Genomic DNA, 25,009 nt, shown 5'->3' on the forward strand with positions numbered 1-25,009 from the left:
GAACACACTCATAAATTGAAAAAGTCCATGTCGAGAATCATTCTAGCAATAGCTTCTTGCACTTCTTTTTGCTTTATTAGCAACCAATGAAGGGCCGGCACTCTTACGCATTCCAGATTGCCAAAGAACTCTTACCTCGGCTAACTTGTCGAAGTTTGCAAACAAGGCATTCAGCGTCTTAACCAGCTCCTTGGCTGACATCTTTGAAGACATAGCCGTGAATCCAACTATATCAGCAAAGAGAATACTGTGGGAGTATACAAAAAAGGCGTTGTAAGTATTGAGACATTTTCCAAACTGTGCTTGGTTACGTTCGACACTTGGTTAAACACGGAGCAATGCTGAAAAGAAGTGTTACAACTTATACCGTGTTGTTACTACACCAAAGAGAAAATGAACAGTAATATCACAATTATTTGAATTTAAGATAAGACTTATTCATCCAGGAACATATTTCGCAATGCTGTCATACGATACAATTAAGCACATTTATCTCGAAATTACAAACGCAATAATTATAGTATGATGTATGATGTATTAGGTACACAATGGTTCACCACTAAGCAGCAATTTCAATACAGCATTAGGTATAACTAGGTTAAGCGATATGCTTTTGTTTCCTTAGCTATGGACAGACAAACGTTAAAGGCAGTGGACTCTGTTGGTAATTACTCAAATTAATTATTAGCATAAAACCTTTCCTGGTAGAGAGTAATAGGGAGAGGATGATAGTATAAAACATTGTGAGAAATGACTCCCTCTGTAATGTAATGTAGTTTTCGAGAATGAAGTATTTTTCAACGAATTTGATTTCGAGACCTCAGATTTAGAACTTGAGGTCTCGGAATAACCCTTGTGACACGGGTGTTTTTTCTTTCATTATTATCTCGCAACGTCGACGACCGATTGAGCTCAAATTTTAACAGGTTTGTTAATGTTTGCATAATGTTGAGATGCACCGAGAACTGTGAAAGCTAGTTTTTGAGTTATGCATGGAGGAAAATACTAAGTATTAAGATTTCCGGTGACACCATGTAAAATCTCGTTGTGAGAAGTGGTGGCCCTAAAAAGAGCCGGTTTCGATCAGTGTGCTCCTCTCCAGAAGACGGCCAAAACAAAATGATCGAAACGTTGATCAGTACAAACCGGCTCGTCTCCGAGCCAGCACAACTTACTTAAGAGATTTGACATTGTGTCACCGCAAAACCATACTTTTTTATATATAAAAAATAGGACACTGACGAAATTAAACAGTAACTAACTACCGGTGTGCTGTATGTAATTCCAAAGTCAATTTAAAATGACGTCAACATTTTCATCTCAAAAAAAATAAAACAAAATAAAAATCAAGTAAGAAAAAAAAAAGTATTTGAAGGATTTTGCCAAATGAATAATGGATTTCAGAGATAATTACATCTCTTAACGATCTTGCCTTGGGATATTTACCCGTATAATCCTTCGAACGGACATAATAGTGCTATACAATTTGTTCAAAATTAATTGTTTCCGGTCGTGCAAGGGGTTTCAATTGCTATTAAGTCTGCGTATGTAAGTTTCATCTGCATACAAGTGCAAGGTTACAAAACACGATTTTGTAATCAAGCCGTCCGTGCAGGGCCGAAATTCATAGAGCTGCTAAGCACCAAAATTTGCTTAGCATGAAATTTCTTTCTTAAAAAAAAACAGGATTATCGACTAAATTTCCATTTGTTGCATATTGCTTGTTACTGGTATTCAGATGTTGTTTGCTTATCCTGAAAATCACGTGGAAATTTGGCTGGTTATCCTGTTTTTATCAAGGATCAAATTTCATGCTTAGCAGATTTTTGATAACCATGACAGGACTCAATTTCATAGAGCTGCATAAGGGCACTGGATACTATTGGTAAATGCTCAAATTTTTTTTAGCAACTCACTTGGTAACGAGAAATGGGGAGCTGTTTATAAAATAAAACAGTGTGAGAAACGGCTCCCTCTAGAGTTGCGTTTTTGGGGGGCAAGGAGTAGTTTCTCACTTGAATTTGATTTCGAGACCCAAGACGACGACTAGTTGAGATCAAATGTTCACAGGTTTATTATTTGGTTCATATGTTGAGATTCACGTAGTAAGAAGACTGGTCTATGAAAATATTACCGAAGGTGTCCAGTGTCTTTAAAGGAAAACACTTCTGGGCAGGGTCGAATATATATATATATTTTCTTTTTTTTCTTTTAAGCAATGGGATAAAGATAACAATAGAATAAAATAAAGCAGACCGTACTAATGGTTCGTGAGTATTCTCAAAACTGAAATGCCGTAAAAGATTTCAAGAACCATCTGTGCGGCACATTTGCCTGATAAAAAGCCTCGCAAAATGAGTTCTAAACCACTTCATGCGTGATCTATCCCTGCCGTATGGTGGGACCTGTAGCCCACCGTTTGGTGGGGCCAGTAGCCCGCCGTTTGGTGGGGCCAGTAGCCCACCGTTTGGTGGGGCCAGTAGCCCACCGTTTGGTGGGACCAGTAGCCCACCGTTTGGTGGGGCCAGTAGCCCACCGTTTGGTGGGGCCAGTAGCCCGCCGTTTGGTTGGACCAGTAGCCCGCCGTGTGGTGGGACCAGTAGCCCACCGTTTGGTGGGGCCAGTAGCACACCGTTTGGTGGGACCAGTAGCCCGCCGTTTGGTGGGACCAGTAGCCCACCGTTTGGTGGGGCCAGTAGCCCACCGTTTGGTGGGGCCAGTAGCCCACCGTTTGGTGGGGCCAGTAGCCCACCGTTTGGTGGGGCCAGTAGCCCACCGTTTGGTGGGACCAGTAGCCCACCGTTTGGTGGGACCTGTAGCCCACCGTATGGTGGGACCTGTAGCCCGCCGTTTGGTGGGGCCAGTAGCCCACCGTTCGGTGGGGCCAGTAGCCCACCGTTCGGTGGGGCCAGTAGCCCACCGTTTGGTGGGGCCAGTAGCCCACCGTTTGGTGGGACCAGTAGCCCACCGTTTGGTGGGGCCAGTAGCCCGCCGTTTGGTGGGGCCAGTAGCCCGCCGTTTGGTGGGGCCAGTAGCCCACCGTTTGGTGGGGCCAGTAGCCCACCGTTTGGTGGGACCAGTAGCCCACCGTTTGGTGGGGCCAGTAGCCCACCGTTTGGTGGGACCAGTAGCCCGCCGTTTGGTGGGGCCAGTAGCCCGCCGTTTGGTGGGACCAGTAGCCCGTCGTTTGGTGGGACCAGTAGCCCACCGTTTGGTGGGACCAGTAGCCCGCCGTTTGGTGGACCAGTAGCCCACCGTTTGGTGGGACCAGTAGCCCGCCGTTTTGCTGGGGCCAGTAACCCACCGTTTTGCTGGGGCCAGTAGCCCGCCGTTTGGTGGTCCCAGTAGCCCACCGTTTGGTGGGGCCAGTAGCCCACCGTTTGGTGGGACCAGTAGCCCGCCGTTTGGTGGGGCCAGTAGCCCACCGTTTGGTCGGACCAGTAGCCCGCCGTTTGGTGGGACCAGTAGCCCACCGTTTGGTGGGGCCAGTAGCCCGCCGTTTGGTGGGGCCAGTAGCCCGCCGTTTGGTGGGACCAGTAGCCCGCCGTTTGGTGGGGCCAGTAGCCCACCGTTTGGTGGGGCCAGTAGCCCACCGTTTGGTGGGACCAGTAGCCCGCCGTTTGGTGGGACCAGTAGCCCACCGTTTGGTGGGGCCAGTAGCCCGCCGTTTGCTGGGGCCAGTAGCCCGCCGTTTGGTGGGGCCAGTAGCCCACCGTTTTGCTGGGGCCAGTAACCCGCCGTATGGTCGGTTCAAAACAAAAAGCCCTTTAATAAACTTAGTTATATTACACTAGAAGAATATTCATAGTCCACTACATCAGACACACTACATAAACTGGATTTCTATATTCGATTACGCAGAATGCGGAAACTTGGTTCCAAATTGAATAAACCTATATCTGGATATGGTGTCCTTCTTAGAAACCTGACGCCCCTGGTGATAGAGGTATAGTCCCAGCATGACCTAAACAGATCCACCATGGAGGCTGGAATTGTTTTAAGTGGTCTATCTCTTTCTAGCACTTAGCTTGATAGAGACAGATGGACACACTCGTTAAGTCAACACGATGATGACTACCAGTATAGAGTCTAGGCCAACACTGTTGTTTTGTATAAATTTACAGCCGAAACTCACCGAGCGTTTTACACAAATTGTGTACTACTATACAGAACACGGTTGTCACGAACAGCATTAAACATCCCTTGGCAAAACCACGAAACAAAACAATCATCACACCTACGGAAACATCCCGAAAAAATCGCATGCCTTACTCCGAAGGAGACTGAGAGTGAGCAGACAAGAGATGGGTCAAGTTTTACTATGGGAGCCTTAACATGACAAAAGATCCAAGAGGGCGTCCTGCAGCAACAATTTGGACACCCTGTAGCTGCAGGACTCTGGCATTAACCACCGTGACCTACCAACAACAATCACGGTGTTAAAATACCAGCATGGGGCGCCATTGGGTGCGTTCGTTTTGCTTTCCTGGGTCGACCCTGGACTGCCCCCGGTGCGTTCGAATAGCTTTTACGTCGTTCCAAGGGCTCACCCGGGTCAGCCCCCAGTGCCCTGCTTCTGGAGTGGGTCACTTGGGGCGTGCATGACGTCACTACGAGAGCGGTGAGTGGTCGTTCGTTTAGCTCTTGTCAGGGGCTCACCCGAGTGAGCACCGCGGGGTAGACCCAGGAAAGCTAATCGAACGCACCCAATGATGATGATACAGAATGTGTTGCTTGGCACAGCTTCTAGCCGAAAAGCAATACTATTAATATGGACCCAACTTTTTGCAAATCCTATACCCACGTTCGTCCTGGGAAAAAAAAACAGCCACACACCGGGGTAGACCCAGGGGAGCTTAACGAACGCACCCACAGTGAACATGTTCCGTGCCTCTAAAATTAACGGGAACCGGAATCTAGGCTGTGGTTAAAAGATGTTATATAACACCCAAGCCGATCCTTGCCATTTGATTGGAGGATTGTCTGTCACGTGATAGCAAATAAAAGTACCATTGCACGCTGAGTCACTCACCGTGCTTTTTCGTTCCATCCGAAAAGTACCATTGCACGCTGGCAGCGTGCAATGGTACTTTTCGGATGGAACGAAAAAGCTGAGTAAAAACATCACTGCGTGCGCGTGTCTTTGGTAACGCAGCAGGTGTTACTGCAAGAAGGCATAGTAAAATTACTAGCATTCGGCTTCTACAGTTGAAATTGTTTGTTTTGAAAGTTGTATCTTTCAATAAAAATGACAAAGATCTACTTGGATGTTATATAAAACAAATAATGAATGTTTTTCATTCGTGCAATGGTGCGAATATGTTCATTCGTTGAAAGCTGGAATGTTCCATTCAACTCGGCTCCGCCTCGTTGAATATAACACCCAAGCAGATCCTTGCCATTTGATTGGAGGATTGTCCGTCACGTGATAGCAAATAAAAGTACCATTGCACGCTGAGTCACTCGCCGTGCTTTTTCGTTCCATCCGAAAAGTACCATTGCACGCTGGCACGCTGCCAGCGTGCAATGGTACTTTTCGGATGGAACGAAAAAGCTGAGTAAAAACATCACTGCGTGCGCGTGTCTTTGGTAACGCAGCAGGTGTTACTGCAAGAAGGCATAGTAAAATTACTAGCATTCGGCTTCTACAGTTAAAATTGTTTGTTTTAAAAGTTGTTTCTTTCAATCAAAATGACAAAGTTCTACTTGGATGTTATATAAAACAAATAATGAATGTTTTTCATTCGTGCAATGGTGCGAATATGTTCATTCGTTGAAAGCTGGAATGTTCCATTCAACTCGGCTCCGCCTCGTTGAATAGAACATTCCATCTTTCAACTCATGAACATATTCGCACCATTGCACTCATAAACATTCATTATGTGTATACCATCTTTCAACTCATGAACATATTCGCACCATTGCACTCATAAACATTCATTATGTGTATACTATACATGGACCAGCTTCAAACATTGGTGTGTCATGAAACATTCTAATACATCGAAAACATGATTGACAATCGTTTGCTTATATACCAATATTAGCAAGGATACCAGTCACAAAATGGTACATGTAATTTAGCACAAGTAACTGTGCTTAGCTACGTTTGTGCTATGTATACGATATTGGGGCTAGGGCCTACTTTCATTGAGCTGCTTAAGCACCCAAACTAAATAGCACAGTACATTTTCCTACCAGAATAAGGTTACCCGTCAACGTTGCAAGTCACATGTAAAGTGTGTGACTGTTATCCTGCTCAATTCTGCTTAGCAGACATTGTTAAGCGATATGATTTGCCTAACAGCTCTATGAAATTAGGCACACATATCCTTAATACAATCCATACCGTGCACATTAACTTAGTCCCGGCCTTACACCTTTACTAAAGTTGGTCTTTAGGCTACATTTATGTATGATTATGGAGTGTTTAAATGTATATCCGCGCATAAAGCTCGCGTACTTCGACTAAACATAATCACGGTCACGTTTGATGTATTTGTCTCGTAAGACTCGAGGGATGCTTTTAAAAGCTTTTAGATAGTGTCCCATTAATTAAATGATGTTTACCGTTGAGAAGGTTTCTGCACAGCAAATGGAGAATGGCGATGTAATACTCTGCAGAAACCAGGCATCTACGACAGGGTCTACTTTCAAGCTTTTTGAGATTAAATTAAACAATGTGACAAATATTACCTTCTCAATCTCGATTAAAGGCACTGGACACATTTGGTAATTGTCAAAGACCAGTCTTCTCACTTGGTATATCCAGATATACACTTATAACAAATATGTGAAAATATGGATTCAATTTGTCATCGCAAGAGAATAATGAAATAGAAAAAAAAACATGTTGTTTGTTGCATTACATTATGTGTTTTCATGTGCATAAAAGGCTTATATAGCTGAAGTATTTCATTGTTGCCTCTTTTCGAAAACTACGTTTACTTCACCAGCTCTCCATTGTTCGTTCCCAAGTAAGTTTGCATGCCTATAATTACTTTGAGTAACTACCAATAGTGTCCAGGGCCTTTAAAAAATAGTGAGCAAATTATTAATTGACAATATCCAACATAACAACCACAAAAACAAACACAATAATTATACTAATTTATTTAAACACAACTCTGTGTTGCTTCACTCTCTTGGCATGTCTCTGTGCTTTTATTTTACTTTAATATATTTTTTTTGAGAGATCGCCTTTAACAAGGCCAGACGGCCGCTTCAAGGTGAGGGCTTCACTAAACTGATTTAGGCTATCCACCCAAATCAAATGCAACACAGCCGGGACACCTTGCCACCTACTCTTGGGACTGAAACATGGTTACCTCTGCTTATTATACGCATATCAAGTCAGTAGAGACTCATTTTGCACTAGCTAACTATATACGTTGAGTATGCTATACACACAATTTACTCAATAAAACTTAGGCCAAAACAAAATGCTATCGAAATTATGTTTTTCATTTTGGGTGGACCATAAGAACAACTTTTTACTAAGTAAAAAAAAAATATAAAACAATAAAAAAAAACTTTAGGTACAACCACGTAAAACAACTCTTCAGCAAATTTTGGTTCTAAAAAAAAATTGTTTATTCTTCTTAGAACTAAATGCTCCTCAAAAAACACCCCGCTGAGCCCAAAATTTTGTTCTACATTACAGTTGTTCGTAAAATGCTTAGCATTTCACGACAAAACTAGAGACATCAAAACTAGAGAGGCGACGTTAATACCCGTTCTAAGTAAGGTTTGAAACGTTGCATTATGGAAGTACAAGAGAGGTTTGCGGTAAAACCATGTTATATCTTTTTGAGTAGTGTTGGTTCTAAAAAGAACCTCTGGTTAACGAACTCATCGTTTCGATAAGTATGATTTAATGATCTGATCGTCTTCGGGAGAATGCTGAATTCGAAGACGATCGGAGCATCGAAACGTTGAGTCGTTAACCACCGGTTCTTTGTAGAACCATCACTACCCAAAAAGAGACATCCACATGGTGTTAACGCAAAGCTCTCTTAAAGGCAATGGACATTACTGGTAATTACTCAAAATAATTATTAGTATAAAACCTAACTTGGTTACGAGTAATGGGGAGCTGTTTATAGTATGACAGATTGTGAGAAACGTACTTTTCGACAAAGAAGTTATTTTCCACGAATTTGATTTCGAGACCTCAGATATAGATTTTAAGGTCTCGAAATTAAGCATTTGAAAGCACACAACTTCGTGTGACACGGGTGTTTTTCTTTCATTATTTTCTCGCAACTTCGACGACCAATTGAGCTAAAATGTCCACAGGTTCTGTTATTTGTGTTGCATGTGTTGAGATACAACAAGTGAGAAGACTGGTCTTTGACAATAACCACTGTCTTTAACACCCATAATATGAAGCAATATTCGCACACCACGTGTGGTTTTCTCATACCTGTTTGCTCACGGTCGACCCAATATCATCAAATACATTTTTAATAAGAGCGAGAAACCACTAGGCGAACGACAGTGACTGAGTTCCTACAGTGGAATATGGTGAGGCACTCTACACGTATGAATCAATCAATTAGTAAACTATACAAACAGGCGGATCTGCATGGGACATTAATTTGTTTAGGTTTCCGAAGAAAATGTTAAGCTTGGTTGGGTCTTAAAAAAAACCGTTAAACCGAGAATGCATAAATTGCAAAAATGCACTAAAACATAATTTTACAACTAAGACAAACTAATATTAGTTTTGGTTTGTACCCATTTTTTTGTTATAGGCCTACATCAGTAATTACCCGGGCTCTGTGAAAACAAATCAAAGCAAAGGCATATTTTGTATAATATTCGGGTGGCATTTGAACCCACGATCTTTGCAATTCTAGAGCATTTTTAACTTTTTATTTTGTGTTTCTTCTCACAGGGGAAATGGGTAAAACCAAATTTAATTGTCTTTGAGCCCGATGCAAATTTCATACAAAAAATACATAAATTAACCATGGAAGTGCACGGCACTATGCGCATAGCAAAACATAAGCCTGGACGGTAAACGCAAACTATTGATTAAGGCTTTGGACTGTAGCCTGAACAAAACAATTGTGAACAAGTCAAATAAAACTACGTCTATCGAGCAGTCGCTGACTGCAGCCCCCCCCCCTCTGCCCCACCCCACACTTAGTAATATGGAAGTTAATGCAATGTTATCTCTTAAAGGCACTGGACACCTTTTGTAATTGTCAAATACCAGTACTCTTTACTAGGTGTATTCCAACATACCACCACAAAAAATAACAAAATATTTGACTCGATTGGTCGTCGAAGTTTCAAGAGAATAGTGCAGGAAAAACACTATTGTTTTGCACAAATGAATGTGCTTTCAGATGCCTCAAAAAGGCTTCAGGCCTGCTGGAGTCTTTATTTGGGAACTTTCCAAACTCAAAACTACTTTACATCAGAGAAGGAGCCGTTTCTCACAAATGTTTATCTATCAACAGGTCCTCACTAACAATTATTTTGAGAAATTACCCTTTAATTAGGTTTAGACCTACGGCTCCGTACATGAGTGTTTTTTTTTTTTTTTTTTTTTTGTAGATTGCTATTTTTAGTCTTAGCTTGTTGTTGGCTTTTGCTCTTCCTGGTGACCTTTTCGACGGAGTTATTCATGTGTGTTTTTTGTCTGGGGAGAATGCAATTTTGATTTATTCCCAAATAATATATACCAATAGAAAGCCAATTTTCTATTTTTCTAAAACCGTCAGATATTTGAAATGAATATTTCGGAATATTATTTGACTTATGTTCAACTTCTGCAAAATATTCACAGCGAAACTAGAGCTGCTACGTCAAAATTTGTATCATAATCGCATTCGAAGGCAGTATGGATACCTCGCGAGGTATGGGATTCGGATGTGATTATCAAACATCCTATTGCTCGCTCTGACTTCAATTTACCAGCGTTGAATAATGAGCGTTTGGGGAAATCAAGCTTCCGACGCACAATGGCCAGGTACAAGAAAACAATTCAGACAGGGTTGGTTTGCACGTCAGGTGGGTAATTATGAGACCCAAAATCCCGTCCTCCAATCCAGACAGGGTTGGTTTTCACCTCAGGTGGGTAATTATGAGACCCAAAACCCCGTCCTCCAATCCTTGCAGATCATGCAAACATGAACAAATTTAAAACATAGGGCATTTTCGAAACCACGGCTGCGGTTCCAGATTCCACTCTGCGGCTAGCTTGGACCCTCGGTTGTTTTGACAATAGTGCGCACGTGTTTAGGGCTTCAGACGACGAAAGAACGGAGCCTGACGCCGAATCCAAAGCCGAAGTCGTGGATTCACAAAGGTGCATCATATTGCTAAGGGATCACTTCTCACTTTGTCGGATCAGTCCTATGTGATACTGCTAATTCATATTGTGACTTTACTGGATCATTTATATCTCTTTAAAGAGACCAACATCTAAAACACTAATCAGTCGCCTGACGATTACCGGAGACCGGAGACTCACTCCGCGGCAGTGAAGTTAATGACGGGAAGTTCCAAGGCCTATTTTATTCCGGAAAACAGAACAGTTCCAACTCAAAAGTCTCGTACATACCGAAATGTACTCTGCCATAGTAGAATACTATCAAGTTCTCAAAGAACTAATCTATAACAAGCTAGAGTTTACTCCGCGGCAGTGAAGTTCATAACAAGAATCTCCCCTAAGCAAAAGTAGAAATCGATTGTAGAAGCCGATTGCCTACCTCCCATAAATTATGAGAGTTCTCAAACATTTAGCAGTCTCCGAAATGTCGAAATCTACTCCGCAGTAGTATAATAAACAGCAAGACAAGTTCTCGAAGAACAAACCAATATAACAGCAAAGTACCAGAACACTACACTTGGTGTTACCGCAATCTGAATATACATTGATAGCTCACCATGCAATGCCTCGACACCCATCTACTGTTATTATTACTCACTCCCTGCCTGGGAATTTAATTTTGAGAAGTTTGTGAGGTGTGAGCGATAGGACGTGAGAGGTACTTATTGAATAATTTCGGACGAGAGTTTTCTTCGATGATCCGACGTGTTGTCACTGTCAACCATGAAAACAAGAACCATCCTCCAACAACTTCGTCGCTATTAATATTAGTTTGTCCCTTTTTAAAATTTTGTAATCTTAGATAATTGTTCAAATTATTGTTCAAACTTGTTTTCTGCCTGAATTTTTTTTTTATTAGAATTTGTTGAGGTGTTAGCGATGGTTCTTGAATAATTCCAGACGCGAGTTTGCACGGTAAATCCGAAGTGTTGCCACTGTCAGCCTTCACACAAGACATGTCTTCAAACCAATTTCGAGGATATTAAAATTGCTGGTTATTTTTTTACAATGTTGTAATCTTAGATAATTGTTTAAATATCTACTTATGCTTCAGACGAGAGTTTGCCTCAATGATCCGAAGTGTTGTTACCGTTAGCCTTTACATAAGAAAAGTCTTCTGAAAACTTCGAAGCTATAAAAATGTTTGTCTCTTTTACGATTTTGTAATCTGAGATAGTTTTTTAGGCCAATTATCTACTTTTTTTTCCATTTTCAACACAAAGTCATCCTATTTATTGAGTTTGTTTATTAAGGGACACAAAGACAATTTCATTGTTGTTTTACTAGCAATGTTCATCTGAAAAAATGTGTTTGAACGTCTAAATAAATATAAGTTGCTGTATTGAATTTGTTATAGGTGAAACCGCGACTGCTTCAATATTGTTTTATCATATCAAGCGGCAGTTAGTATTGCTATTTCCAACTCAGTGCTCCGGAAAATAATCTGAAATGCAAGACTTAGCAAAATAGCAGGTGCTTTAGCAAAGGAGTGGGCAAGGCCAGTATATATTGCGTCGTGTGAGTCCCTGTTTGCACAAGCTTTTTTTGTATCACTTGATTGCTGGTATTTTCCCCCAAGAAGATTGATCAACTATGTAATCGATGTCGAAGCACCTGCCCTGGTAGAGGCCAAGGACCCCATATTAAATTGGTATTTAATTTCACAAGGTAAGTTTGATCAGACAAAACATGATAATATGTGCTGATGAAGTCTGAAACTATCATGGCATAGAATGTCTTGCTCAACATTGATGCTCGTTACACCAGTAACAACGTACGGGACCAGCGGCTCCACGTCCCATCCGAGGGACTAAGCATCATGGACACTGGTCATTCATGAATTTTTCTTGAACTTCTCTATTGAACGCACTAACACATTACGTCAAGAACCCAAACTGTATTTAAAATCGCTGCTTAAAAATTGCACGCTTGTTTAATTGTTAAATTGTTTCATTTATTATTTGGTTTTAAGTGCATCAATACTTGTGTGATGCACTTTATAAGTACTTTGGTTATTAGCTTTATGTTTTGAAACAGCTTTAAAAACACAATTCGTCGTGTACTTAATAAAATGTCTCATTTAAAGACACTGCACTCAGAAAAAGAATGGTAAAAAAAAGTTATGTTAAATGTGTTAAGTAAAAAAATACGTAACATAAGTAAAAATTAATGAAAAATTTAAACAAGATGTTTGTGTAAATAAAAAACTACTCAAATAGTTAGTAAAACTAATAGTTTACATAACTTAGCAACTTTAAACACATATTATGCAAATCTTACTGAACTGGTTGTAAAAGTTTACATGGTGTTTAGTAAACCACGATATTTTACTCAAGTATTGTGCAAAATACGCAGCGTGTGACTTGTCTGCTGGGGTCGCGCTCTGTGTTCCACAGTGTAACCACACACAACGTAACGAAATGGATCTCATGAAGGAAAAACTTCTTGAGTGAAACTTCCCTCATTTAGTTGAGACGTTTGACGGTAAGTACTATAACAGATTTCTGTGTTGATGTTATTATCTGTAGTGATAGACTATAAACGACTCGTTAGCACAGATAAAGGGACAGTTGAACGTCATATTTTGACTGACAAAACTTTTGAACAGTGACTTGAATATCACAAATACATACGTAGGTCTGATCAATGGTCCCCGTATTGTGCACACAATACACGTACAACATGCATCGTTGGAGACCATTGTACACATGTACATCGCCACTGTGTTAAAGCTTCACCACTGCATACAGCCACGGTGCATCAGGCCAATGATTGGGCTAACTTTAATCTCTCATTTGTTCAGAAGAACAATCAAATAACTTTTCAACATTTTGTCTTTACAAGATACTGACAAATGATACAATTGACTTAAAATGCAAATTCTGTTTATTTTAACCTGTTAAAGGAATTATTCAAGAAATCTCACCCCCCCCCCCCACACAAAAAAAAGAAGAAGAAAGAAAAAGAACAAAAAGAAAAATCAGATAAAGATCAAGAAAAATCAAAGTTTTCAGGTAGCCTACTGTTATGTGGGATTGCATATATAGCACCAAAATTATCTCTCCTCCTGGGATCCTATCACCTTATTCCAGAACTGCAAGTCTCCATCATTGAACCTTTTGTTGATTTGTTTATTTGTTAAGCCCCTACGTATTTGTTTATTTATTTTATTTTATTTCAATTTTTATTTGTACTTTTTTAAATTTATGTGCATGTACATCATGTACAAATTGTATTGCACATACATTGCAGTACTGGAACATTGTCTCTATTGATCTATAAGTGTTGTAATATGATAATTAAACCACTATTGATATAAAATAATGATTTAATCTGACATTGTGTGTACCCCATCCTTAAGACAATCAGATTAAATCATTATTTTACAGCAAAATTGGTTTAATTGTAATTATTACAATACTTTAAGTTCATTACAGACAATATACACGTGTCATACAATTTGTACTGCACCCCCATTGAAATTTAACCTATTGTGTTTATAATATTATTCCCCTTTATGCAGGAAAACACAAGTTTGGACCAGTATTTGAAAGACATCAACAGGGACACCAGATCGCAACCATGCTGATACTAGGTGGGTCTGCACTGGCTCCACAGCAAGTGTTCGTAATTTTTGAGCAAATGCATTTGAACAGTCATCCCTTGTGAAAGCACTGGATGTGTGTTTCAAAACACATTTTGTCTTCGACTTGAGCTACCAGGAGAAGTGTTCTGGCGTTTGGGAGTTCATTGAATTGGTTGTGTTTGAACTCAAAGGCAGTGTGAAGAGCAGCACTATTCGAGAGTTCAGGGCTTACTGTTCATCTCATGATGCATCTGATTAATGTTGACCATTCCATAAGCATTGTAGTTAAAGAAGTTCTTGCACAAAATGTTTGCAAATACGTATCAAAATCATAAGAGATGTGATAGTTGTGATAGTTTGGATTTATGGAACAACCTTACAGTTTAAATAGGAACTCAAAGGTCAAATTCAAATTTGTATTCAACACCCTTCCAGTTTCGTCAAATTTGTCAAAATGTCAAATTCAACGCCGTTTTGATTGCTTAGCGACAATTAGGATAAACCAATAATTCCCCATACAAATTGTTCAAACCCAAAATTGAATTTGACCTTGGAGTTCTTCTTTAAGCTGTGTTAGCCTGGAAGTATTTATTCTGACCTTGCCAATTAAGGTAATTTGACCATTCCAGAAGCATTGTAGTTAACCCTCTAGTCCCTGCACCGCCCGAGTTTCTGAAAACAAATTTTTCAAGATTCTTGCAGTAAACAACTGGAATCGTAGTTCAATTTTTAACAGATAGCTTAATATTTATGCACAATTTTTTACCCTTTCGGTAATGTTTGTATAAAAGTGCAAGCTCCCATTGGGAACAATAATCGGCTCTCGAATATGTTTTTGTAAGGATAAAATGGACACAATAGCTTTTCAAGGCTTTTATCTGACTCAATGCTCAAACTAATTAAATGCGAAGGCGTTAGTTTTCGACAATATCAATATTAATGATGAATAAATACAGTTTCCTTTGTGTTTACTAATTGGTATGAGCTAAATTATTTCATCGTCATTAGCTTCAATGAAATAATTTAGCTCATACCAATTAGTAAGCACAACGGAAACTGTATTTATTCATCACTAAGGATTTTTAACATTACACAAAAATATTCGAGAGCCGATTATTGTTCCCAATGGGAGCTTGTACTTTTATACAAACATTACCAAAAGGGTAAAAAATTGTGCATAAATATTAAGCTATCTGTTAAAAATTGAACTACGATTCCAGTTGTTTACTGCAAGAATCTTGAAAAATTGGTTTTCAGAAACTCGGGTGGTGCAGTGAAAGTTCTTGCACAAAATGTTTGCAAATACGTATCAAAATCATAAGAGATGTGATAGTTGTGATAGTTTGGATTTATGGAACAACCTTACAGTTTAAATAGGAACTCAAAGGTCAAATTCAAATTTGTATTCAATACCCTTCTAGTTTTGTCAAATTTGTCAAAATGTCAAATTCAACGCCTTTTTGATTGCTTAGCGACAATTAGGATAAACCAATAATTCCCCATACAAATTGTTCAAACCCAAAATTGAATTTGACCTTGGAGTTCTTCTTTAAGCTGTGTTAGCCTGGAAGTATTTATTCTGACCTTGCCAATTAATGTAATTTGACCATTCCAGAAGCATTGTAGTTAAAGAAGTTCTTGCACAAATTGTTTGCAATAAAGTATCAAAATCATCAGAGATGTGATAGTTGTGATAGTTTTGATTTATGGAACAACCTTACAGTTTAAGCTGTGTTAGCCTGGAAGTATTTATTCTGACCTTGCCAATTAGGTAGATTTTTTGTAATTTTTTAAATTCACTGAAATTGTTGACTGATTATGAAACATACAGAACACCCCATTTTGCACATGTGATGTTTTGGATTGTTAATGTTATTACCATTAAATTTGTATTACAAAATTGAAATTCAGATTGAAATTCATGTTGTAGTCGCCAAGTCTCAGTATTTATGATGTGTCCATTTATTACAGCCCTAAACTCCATGAAATAACACTTTGCTAGTATTCAACACAAGCATTGTGTATATTATTACCAGTTTTAAAGGCACACAGTTTACATTAAAAATCGGTAAAATCTATACTTCAAAATAAGGTAATTTTTTTACATGAGTGGATTTATACCCAGCAATTCAGTAAAAACAATACCCAATATTGATGTAAAGTTTTACACAACTATTTACATTGTAAAGCGGTAAAGTCTTACGTCACAATTAAGTAATATTTTACATGAGTGGGTTTACCCAACAATTCAGTAAAGAAAACTACCCAATATTTATGTAAACTTTTACACAGCTATTAAGCAAGATATTACCCAACGCCTGTTGGGTAAAGTTTTACCTAATAGTTATGGTGTTCGCCCACTACATCTAAAACAGGTAATATTTTACACAAGTTGTGTAATCTTTTCTCTGTGTGTGGACACTCATGGAAATTGTCAAAGACCACTCTCCTCACTTGGTGTATCTCAACATATACATACATTAACAAACTTGTGAAAATTTGAGCTCAATCGGTCGTTGCGATAATAATGCAAGAAAAAAACAACCTTGTCGTACGAAGTTGTGTGCTTTCAGATGCTTGATTTCGGGACCTCAAAATCTACTAATGAGGTATCGAAATCATATTCGTGGAAAATTACTTATTTCTCGAAAACTACGTTACTTCAGAGGGAGCCGATTCTCACAATGTTTTGTACTATCATCCTCTCCCCATTACTCGTTACCAAGTGAGGTTTCATGCTAATAATTATTTTGAGGAATTGCCAAATGCCAATAGTGTCCACTGCCTTTAAAGGCAGTGGACACTATTGGTAATTACTAACAATATTTATTAGCATAAAACCTTTCTTGGTGACAAGTAATGGGGAGAGGTTGATGGTATAAAACATTGTGAGAAAAAGCTCCCTCTGAAGTGCCATAGTTTTCGAAAAAGAAGTAATTTTCCACGAATTTGATTTCGAGACCTCAGGTTTAGAACTTGAGGTCTCGAAATCAACCATCTAAACGCACACAACTACGTGTGACAAGGGTGCTTTTTTCTTTCATTATTATATCGCAAGTTTGATGACCGATTGAGCTCGAATTTTTACAGGTTTTTTATTTTATGCACATGTTGAGATACACCAACTGTGAAGGCTAGTCTTTGACAATTACCAATAGTGTCCACTGCCTTTAAACCTATAAAGTGTAATTCAACCATATTTCAAAATGGCTAGTACGGAACGGTCTTCCAACCCCCATATATCTGTATATTATTATAAGCATCCCCACAACATGATTCCAAAACTATAAATCTCTCTATAATATGAGTCTATACTGTTTCCGAAACACACGCCAGAGTATAATGTCATAGGCAGATATAATCAATTTTAACACAAATCAATTTTCCTGCAGTTGTGTTTATCCAAACACGCGCACCAATAAAGGCAAAATTGCATTAGAGAGCATCCGTACTCAAACAAAAAGTCACGCGACAGCTAGCATTCAACTTAATTTAGGTTGTGAAAATGATCAAAAATACACAAAGAACTAGCCATACAAAGGAACAAAGCCATACAAAGCAATACTATTGTTTAAACATTTTTTGTTGTGCGTGTGCGAGTGTAAGAAGTATAAGAACAGATAACAACAATTTATTCATATCGAGCAGTCAACGAACTTCCTCAACTACATCAAATAAGGTGTAAAACGTGAACCATGTAGGTTACTGTAGTCACATGTTGAGGTCCTTTCTGTGAAGTCACTCTTTTGATGAACGTGTAAATTAATTATTTGTACGAATGTACACTGAACTGTAGATTCGTAAGGAATTTACTTTTGTACCACGTGTACGAGTCTACAACCCTAGCAGTCAACGACCTTCCTCCAAATGTCGTTCACATTCAAACTGTTTCGTGTGACGTCACACTGTTGACGAAAGTGTAGATTTTTTTTACGAACGTACACTGAACTGTAGATTCGTTACGAATCTACTTTTTTGTCTTACGAATCTACACTCTTGCAGTCAACGACCTTCCTCCTATGTCAGTTTACTGCAAAAACTGAGGTGTTAAAATGGAATAGGATGATGATGTCAAATTAAACTGTTTCTGTGACGTCACTCTATTGATGACAGTTTAGATTTACGAATCTACACTTAAAGGGAAGGTACACCTTTGTTAATTGTCATAGACCAGTCTTCTCACTTCGTGTATCCCATCATATGCATAAAATAACAAGCCTGTGAAAATTTGGGCTCAATCGGTCATCGAAGTTTCGAGAAGACGATGAAAGAAAAAACACCCCTATTGGACGTATTTGTGCGCTTTCAGATAGGAATAAAATACTTCTAGCTAGAAGTTTTTTAATTTTTTTAGTGAGAAATAACCTCTTTCTCAAAATCTACATTACTTCAGAGGGAGACATTTCCCACAACGTTTTATACTATCAACATCTCTCCAATGCTTGTTACCAAGTCAGTTTTCAAGTTAGTATTTGTATTGAGTAATTATCAAACGTACCTTTCCCTTTAACTGTATATAGATCGAATCTACAATTATCTGTATATTCGTTACGAATAACACATCATGTTATCTTTCAACTTGTAAATACAGTCATTTCAAGTTGAACTATCACTTTAGTTTGTGACTACTCTACAGGTAACTGTAGGTTCGTTATGAATGTACAGTTAACTGTAGATTCGTAAAAAATATTTACATTTTCGTATCAACAAAGTGACGTCACATAAACAGTTTAAGCTTATGGATTTTGAAAAAAAATTGTAAATGTGACCAACGTCGTTTGGCACAAAGATAATGGAAATAGTTTAAGTCAAAGATATTTTTCGAACTTTTCAAAGTCAGTGTGCACACGGTTAAAAAAGGGTTAACACAAAAAGATAATTAACGTTTACAGCTACTTTGCGTCAATTAAACTAACCTGACATTCTCGTGTCTCTTGATGTAAATCCTGTTGAATTGTCCTTTATTGACCGTACCAATGTCCTTCATCATATCATCTGCTACGTGCTTAGGTAGCACCGAGAGAAGCAACTCTTCCTACAGATATAGAAAATAGCAGCATGTTTAAGTGTAAGCACATTATCAGTGAAGTACGCCCAGCCGTTGGTCCCGTGTGTTGTGTAACAAACATAAAATAACCTAGTGCACTTATCGAAAAGAGAATTTCATGGGTTCGCCACGGTGTTTATTATATTTCAATTTTATCCATTCATCATTGATATCCAACCACGGAGAGCCGCCATTTACAAGTATTATTACAAACTTATAAATCCGATCCTGCCAGCCGAATGCGCCGTTAGCACCTACTATAAACATTATCATGTGCTGCATTGTTTGGTTTCTATAAAAAAAAAAAATTGATATCTACTAAGCGCCCTGAGTACCTTGTTGGTAGATGAGTGCGGTTTATAATACTTAAAATTATTTTTGTTTTTATTATAGAGAAAATTGTCTATACAGCTCACGTATGCACTAGGGGTGCTCAAGGCACTGATGCGATGTTAACACGCTTAAAAGCAGGTGTTTTTTGGTAAGGTTATGATTAATGAGACACCTGTAGCACCTTTAAATTACGAGACGTACTCATTGCACAGAGCACAATGTATAATGTTTTACAGCTAAGGGCTGCGGCGCAATATGCAGCCAATCAAACCAGAAACACCAATCAAACCAGAAACAACGGGGCGAACCCCCCCCCCCTCACCCCCTCCCCGATAAGCAGTGCATTGTGTTTCTTTTACGTGCGTTACACAAGACACGTCCCATCCGAAGGACGCAACATCATCGTTAATAAGTGTCTTGCGGACGCAGGTGTCATGACTAAGACTCGAACCAAAACTCTGCTGATCAGAAACACCAAAGTTTGAATTCGATGGCTTTAACAGAGGCTTATTTTCTTAAAATGAAGGTTAGTGTGGATTTGCTGATGAAGATTAGAAATGGTTTTCTCTCTAGTCACGCAATTTATTTATTTACCTGGCAGAGATAAAACTAATTCAAGGAGACTAATAGGCTATAAAAAAGGAAACAACAAATTGGAGAAATGGGAAACAAAATGCGTAAAACAAAATATAAAGCAAATTCCAACCGTGATAAATTACATCAGCAATTTCAGAACAAAAGCGTTCAATAACCCAAAGCAAAGCTCTCCGCCCGAAATTCATATGTCCCGTTCAAGTCACATTCTTGTTTAGTAAAAAATCTAAAACACAAAATAAGTATTTAGTTACGAATAATCTTGTAAAAAAAACAATAATGCAAACCAAACCCGATTTGCAGAAAAAAACTAAGCCATTACAACTTCTAAATAATACTATACTTTGTGCTATTAATACTGTAAAATTATTGCATATAAATAACTACTCACATTTAATATTATAGTGCTAACAATTTTGACTATACTTTTGATTCCTGCAGCTACCTTAATTAAGATTTGTTCGAAGTGAAACAATTACTTGTTTTCATTTGCAATTATACTAGTATGTATATTTTTTTGGTTGGTAAGCAATTTGAAACCGCTAATTATACTTTATCAACATTGAAATCATCATATTTGAGCTTAAAAAAAAAATGTAATATTCACCATGGTGATGTTTTGTCTTAAAATTAAAGTGAGGATGGGAGTGGTGACACGGAAAACCTTGGTGGCGGATGGTATGAGACAAATAATATCAGAGCAAATGAAACGGGTTCATCTTTAAAATAATAATGACCCTGTAATCTATAACAAATAATACACAAACTCGAAAGCAGCCGAATCGTGCAAAAAGTGATGAGGCGTTATTGATTTATTCCACTTCATCGTAGAGAGGCGGTCTCCAGACATTATGTTATCGTATGTAGGCGTATGAACCAATGATAATGACAAGACACAATGCCTAGGATCGGACGAGTTGGTCTAAGCATTCGAAACAAATTGTTAAAGAATGCTTGTGGTTAGAAAGATATTTTAAAAGAAGAATTTAATAATCCGCAAAATGCCTCAACATTGCACGGTTTTTCTTACTAGTTGGCTTACTAACACGGTCGGCCATTTTGTCAGAAATTTGCCTCCACAAATCGGAGCGCAGTGTTAGTTTACGACGTGTAAGATTAAACCGTGCAATTTCGAGGCAACATTTGTCTGGATCGTAACATTATACTCTTTAAACGTATTTTCTAACCATATCCCTTTCATGACAAACGGTTTTAAACGTCTCTCATAGACCAACTCGCCCGATCCAAGACAACGTGTCCCGATAAAATAACATAAAAATAATTAAACAAAGGTCCCCCTTGACACGTACACGTTTACTGTTAAAATATGAAAAAATTTTGGTCAGCGCTGTTTTTAATTTCCGGTCTTTTAATACAAACAAGAAAGGCAATTATTATTACAAGAAATCAGCTCTAAACGAACAAGACTCCCTGAAATATTAAGATTTGGCTTAAATTAATAAATAAAATAAAAAAAATGAAAGGAGAGGAACAAATGCCTGGGGAAATTACTTTCCCGTTTGAGGTAAATGTAGAGTCTTTGCTGAGACCGCTGGCTGACCTCTTCATCATGCATGGATATAGTTCCCATTGTAAAAGCACGTATATGGCTTAATTATTATGATATCGTATATTGGACGGACGTGTCGACTAGCTTGCTCTAGTCATCGTCAGGAGACTGATGAAAGTTTATATTTCAAGGGAATGGGATAGGAGTACTATTTACATATTAATTTGATAGTTTCATTGAAAACGAAGAATGGATAAAAACCATCAGTATATCTCACAGGCCTCTCAGGAAACCCTATAGACAAGGTAACCTCTTTATCGAAAACTATAGCTTACTTCAAAGGGGGCCGTTTCTCACAATGTGTTATACTATCTACAGCTCTTATCGTTGCTCGTTTACCAACAATTGTGTTGAGTAATGAGTGTCAAGTGCCTTTAAATGCTAACCGTACAACGGAAGGGGTTTCTAAAATTGTCTTTTGAGAACTTACCTGTTGTGTGCTCTGTTCCTGTAGAGTCAGTTTGATTTCTAAGGCGGCTTTGGTTTCAATGAATGCCTTTCTCTGCTTCCTATCCGCCATTAAAAACAAGATACATCCGATGAGCATGGAGCATGCGTAGAGCAATAAGTTCGCAGCAAGCTGTAAAGAAACAAAACCGGTAGAATGAAAACAAGACAAAAATATACATCAATATCCCAATTGCATATAGTGTATTGTTAGGAAAAAAATCAATTATGTAATGTTCCTTCAAAATTTATTAGGTACAATAAATTTGAAACGATGGTGAAAGACTTCTCCACATTTCTTTTACGCAAAAATGTATTTTGAAAAGGTGGTAAGCCTGCCAAAGGTTTTACAATTAATCGTTAATGTCTTAATGTCGAAGCATAACTATTGTTTTCTTGGCAACTTTCTGATTTTTTTGTAATTTGTATTTGTAATTAAAGTGTTCAATCATATTAATATGTGTGTATGACACAAAGATACCCCAACAGTCCTTTCCATTTTTATGTAAACAAACAAATATTACTGCCGAAGCAAAGTTATTTTCACAACTTTGTTCATGATTTCATTATTTAAAATTGTTTATGCGCATAAATGATGGTTTCCCTGTATTACTCAATTTAGTTTTGGGTTACAGTGAGATTTTTAATAATCCTTCAGTGAAAAAAAGAATAAAGAAATTTAAAAGTTTAAATTGACAAAAATTGTATAGATTTCCCCGTCAAATAACCCAACAATGTTAACCACCCTGCTCAATAAATTTCGTTTGAAATGTATTGCAACGTTGCATTAGCATTCGCCAGTTCAGCAATAACTATTCAAATTAAGATCATTCAACTTCGCTAGGCCGCAAGACTCTTTCAATTCACAGGCAACATCCATGAAGAGAATCCATTTTGAATGTTCACTTCTTTGGGATCGACAAATTTATCATATGCTACCAAAGTGGTCCTATAGCTTGCATAGCTTGCTTGGTTGACTCCGAGTTGCCTGCGAAGCTAGCCTCGTGTGACAAGGCATTAAAGGGATTGTGTTCTTTTTGTAGGACACAAAATACAATGTCCACAGAGTTACATTAATTTGAAGATTTTGATGGTATGAAGCCCCCCTTTAAATACTACTTGCTGAGGTGCTGCATTTTTACGAGTAATACAAGTCACACAAAAACAATTCGTCTCAGGGGACAACAATTATTCTAGCATGAATAACGTGACATTGTTTTACCACCTTCTCAAAGACTATAACCTCAAGAAGTAATATTTGAAGGTAAGCTTTCTACTATCATTATCTTCAAACGGTGTAAATTAATGTAAATATGTGGACATTGCGTGTTGTGTTACAACAAGTACACAGATTCTTGAACGGTTACAAGATGATGTTGCACTTTTTTGTGATATTTAATTTCATCCAAGCCCTGCACATTATTTCATTATGTGATCATTATAATAAATTACAACTTGCCAACGAAAATCAACTAGACGAATTTGGACTCAACTAATTCAATACCGACTGCAAATTGTAGCAATGCTTTTAAATGGGTCAGGTTGTCACGACTTTACTATTAAATTATTGTGTAAAATTTTCTTCTGCATCTGTTTACTCATGGATGTGCAAGATTCATTTCAAACTCATGTATTTGTTCAAGACGAGTAAAATATACTGTTAAAAACGTCGAGACCGTCCGGTCTCGAATTACACATGGGATTGCATACTTGCAAGTTTACTGCTGTTTTTACTTATAAATCACATGCCCATACAAATAAATTTAACATGCAAATTTAACATCTTTCATAACCGTTGCGGTACCCGCTGCCAAAACAGAGGATTCGAACTGCCTCTAGCTACCGGGCAACCTCGGTAGTCTAGTTGGTAAGACACTGCTCTAGAATTTCAATGGTCGTGCGTTTGAATCCCACCCGAGGAACATGCCTGTGATATGTTTTTCACATGACTCGGGTATACAGTGCTAACACACATCGGTGGATGGGTAAAAACCAAAATGATTATGTCCATACTTCATAAGAATTCTACATCAGTGGGCATGATATTTGGTCCTTGGAAACAAGTAGGGACATTTGATTGAGTAAAAAGTGACATCCTAACATGTACTTGCGGTGCAGGCAAATCACATGTCCATATACTTCATGGGAACTAAAGACCGAGGCGCAGACTGGGTACATTATACATCATTAATCAAACATTGCTTTACAAAAGTCAGACATGATATTTGGTCCTTAGACAAAAATAGTAGCATTTTATTGAGTACAAGAGCCCATCACCTAATGCGTACTGGTGAACGTTCTCATACTCTACAAAACAATATGTGATGTTGTTTGTCTAAGGGCAAACAAAATCGAGAATTAGAATATAAAGAAAATACGAAGAACGACATACCTGAAAAGTATATAACATAACTCAGATCATGCTTTTATTGAAATGCTCAATATTTCTTTCATTGAGATGTCTTGCGAAATTAATTACAGTTTCCAAATGTAGTTTTGTTTTCTTTATTCGAATCACACACAACAGGTGAACTGTATAAAACATCTTTACACCACTGTTCGTTTCCAAAACCCGTCTCACCCCACGTCTGTAGCCGCTATTAATTGAGGTGCCCAGAAGTCAAGTTTCTCACAAAAGCTCTGCGCGCTTTTGAAGTCAACTTTTAACCACCTTAAAGTATAAGAAACTTGTAGCCAAAACATTGATAATGACTTTTGCGCATAACCTATAAGAACATATTTTCAATCAGGATTCTCGATTTTGAATGATTAAATGGCGACTGAATGGCACCTTGAACAATAATTATTGAAAAATGAACATTGGACAATACATAATGAAAAAAAAAAAAGTAATGACAAAATAAATGGAAGCCTACATGAAAGAGTTATGCAGCTCACTTGTAAAGCGCCTGCATGTTAAGTTATAGTTACATTGGTTTTGCTCTTTGATTTTAATGTAAAGGCGCTTTATAAATTTTTAGTTGTATGATATGTATGTAATTTGGAGGTCGCATGTTCAAGTTCAACCCGGTAAAGTAATTGTCGGAATGTAATTTATCTGCGTTTTGCTCAAAACCATTATGTCTT

The 25,009-nt window shown here is 38.2% G+C and overlaps 1 protein-coding gene across 1 annotated transcript in view; it reads right to left on the minus strand.

Annotated features, from left to right (window-relative positions):
* Positions 1-25,009, minus strand: part of LOC117300756 (adenylate cyclase type 3-like) — a 94,187-nt gene that overhangs the window by 32,282 nt on the left and 36,896 nt on the right. The window contains exons 3-5 of the mRNA XM_033784539.1: positions 21,906-22,055; positions 18,848-18,966; positions 136-247 (exon numbers count right to left, since the gene is read on the minus strand). Of these exons, the coding sequence (XP_033640430.1) occupies positions 136-247; positions 18,848-18,966; positions 21,906-22,055 (381 nt within the window). The remainder of the gene's footprint in view (positions 1-135; positions 248-18,847; positions 18,967-21,905; positions 22,056-25,009) is intronic.

Source organism: Asterias rubens, chromosome 16, assembly GCF_902459465.1.
Source record: "Asterias rubens chromosome 16, eAstRub1.3, whole genome shotgun sequence".
NCBI classification, from domain to species: domain Eukaryota; kingdom Metazoa; phylum Echinodermata; class Asteroidea; order Forcipulatida; family Asteriidae; genus Asterias; species Asterias rubens.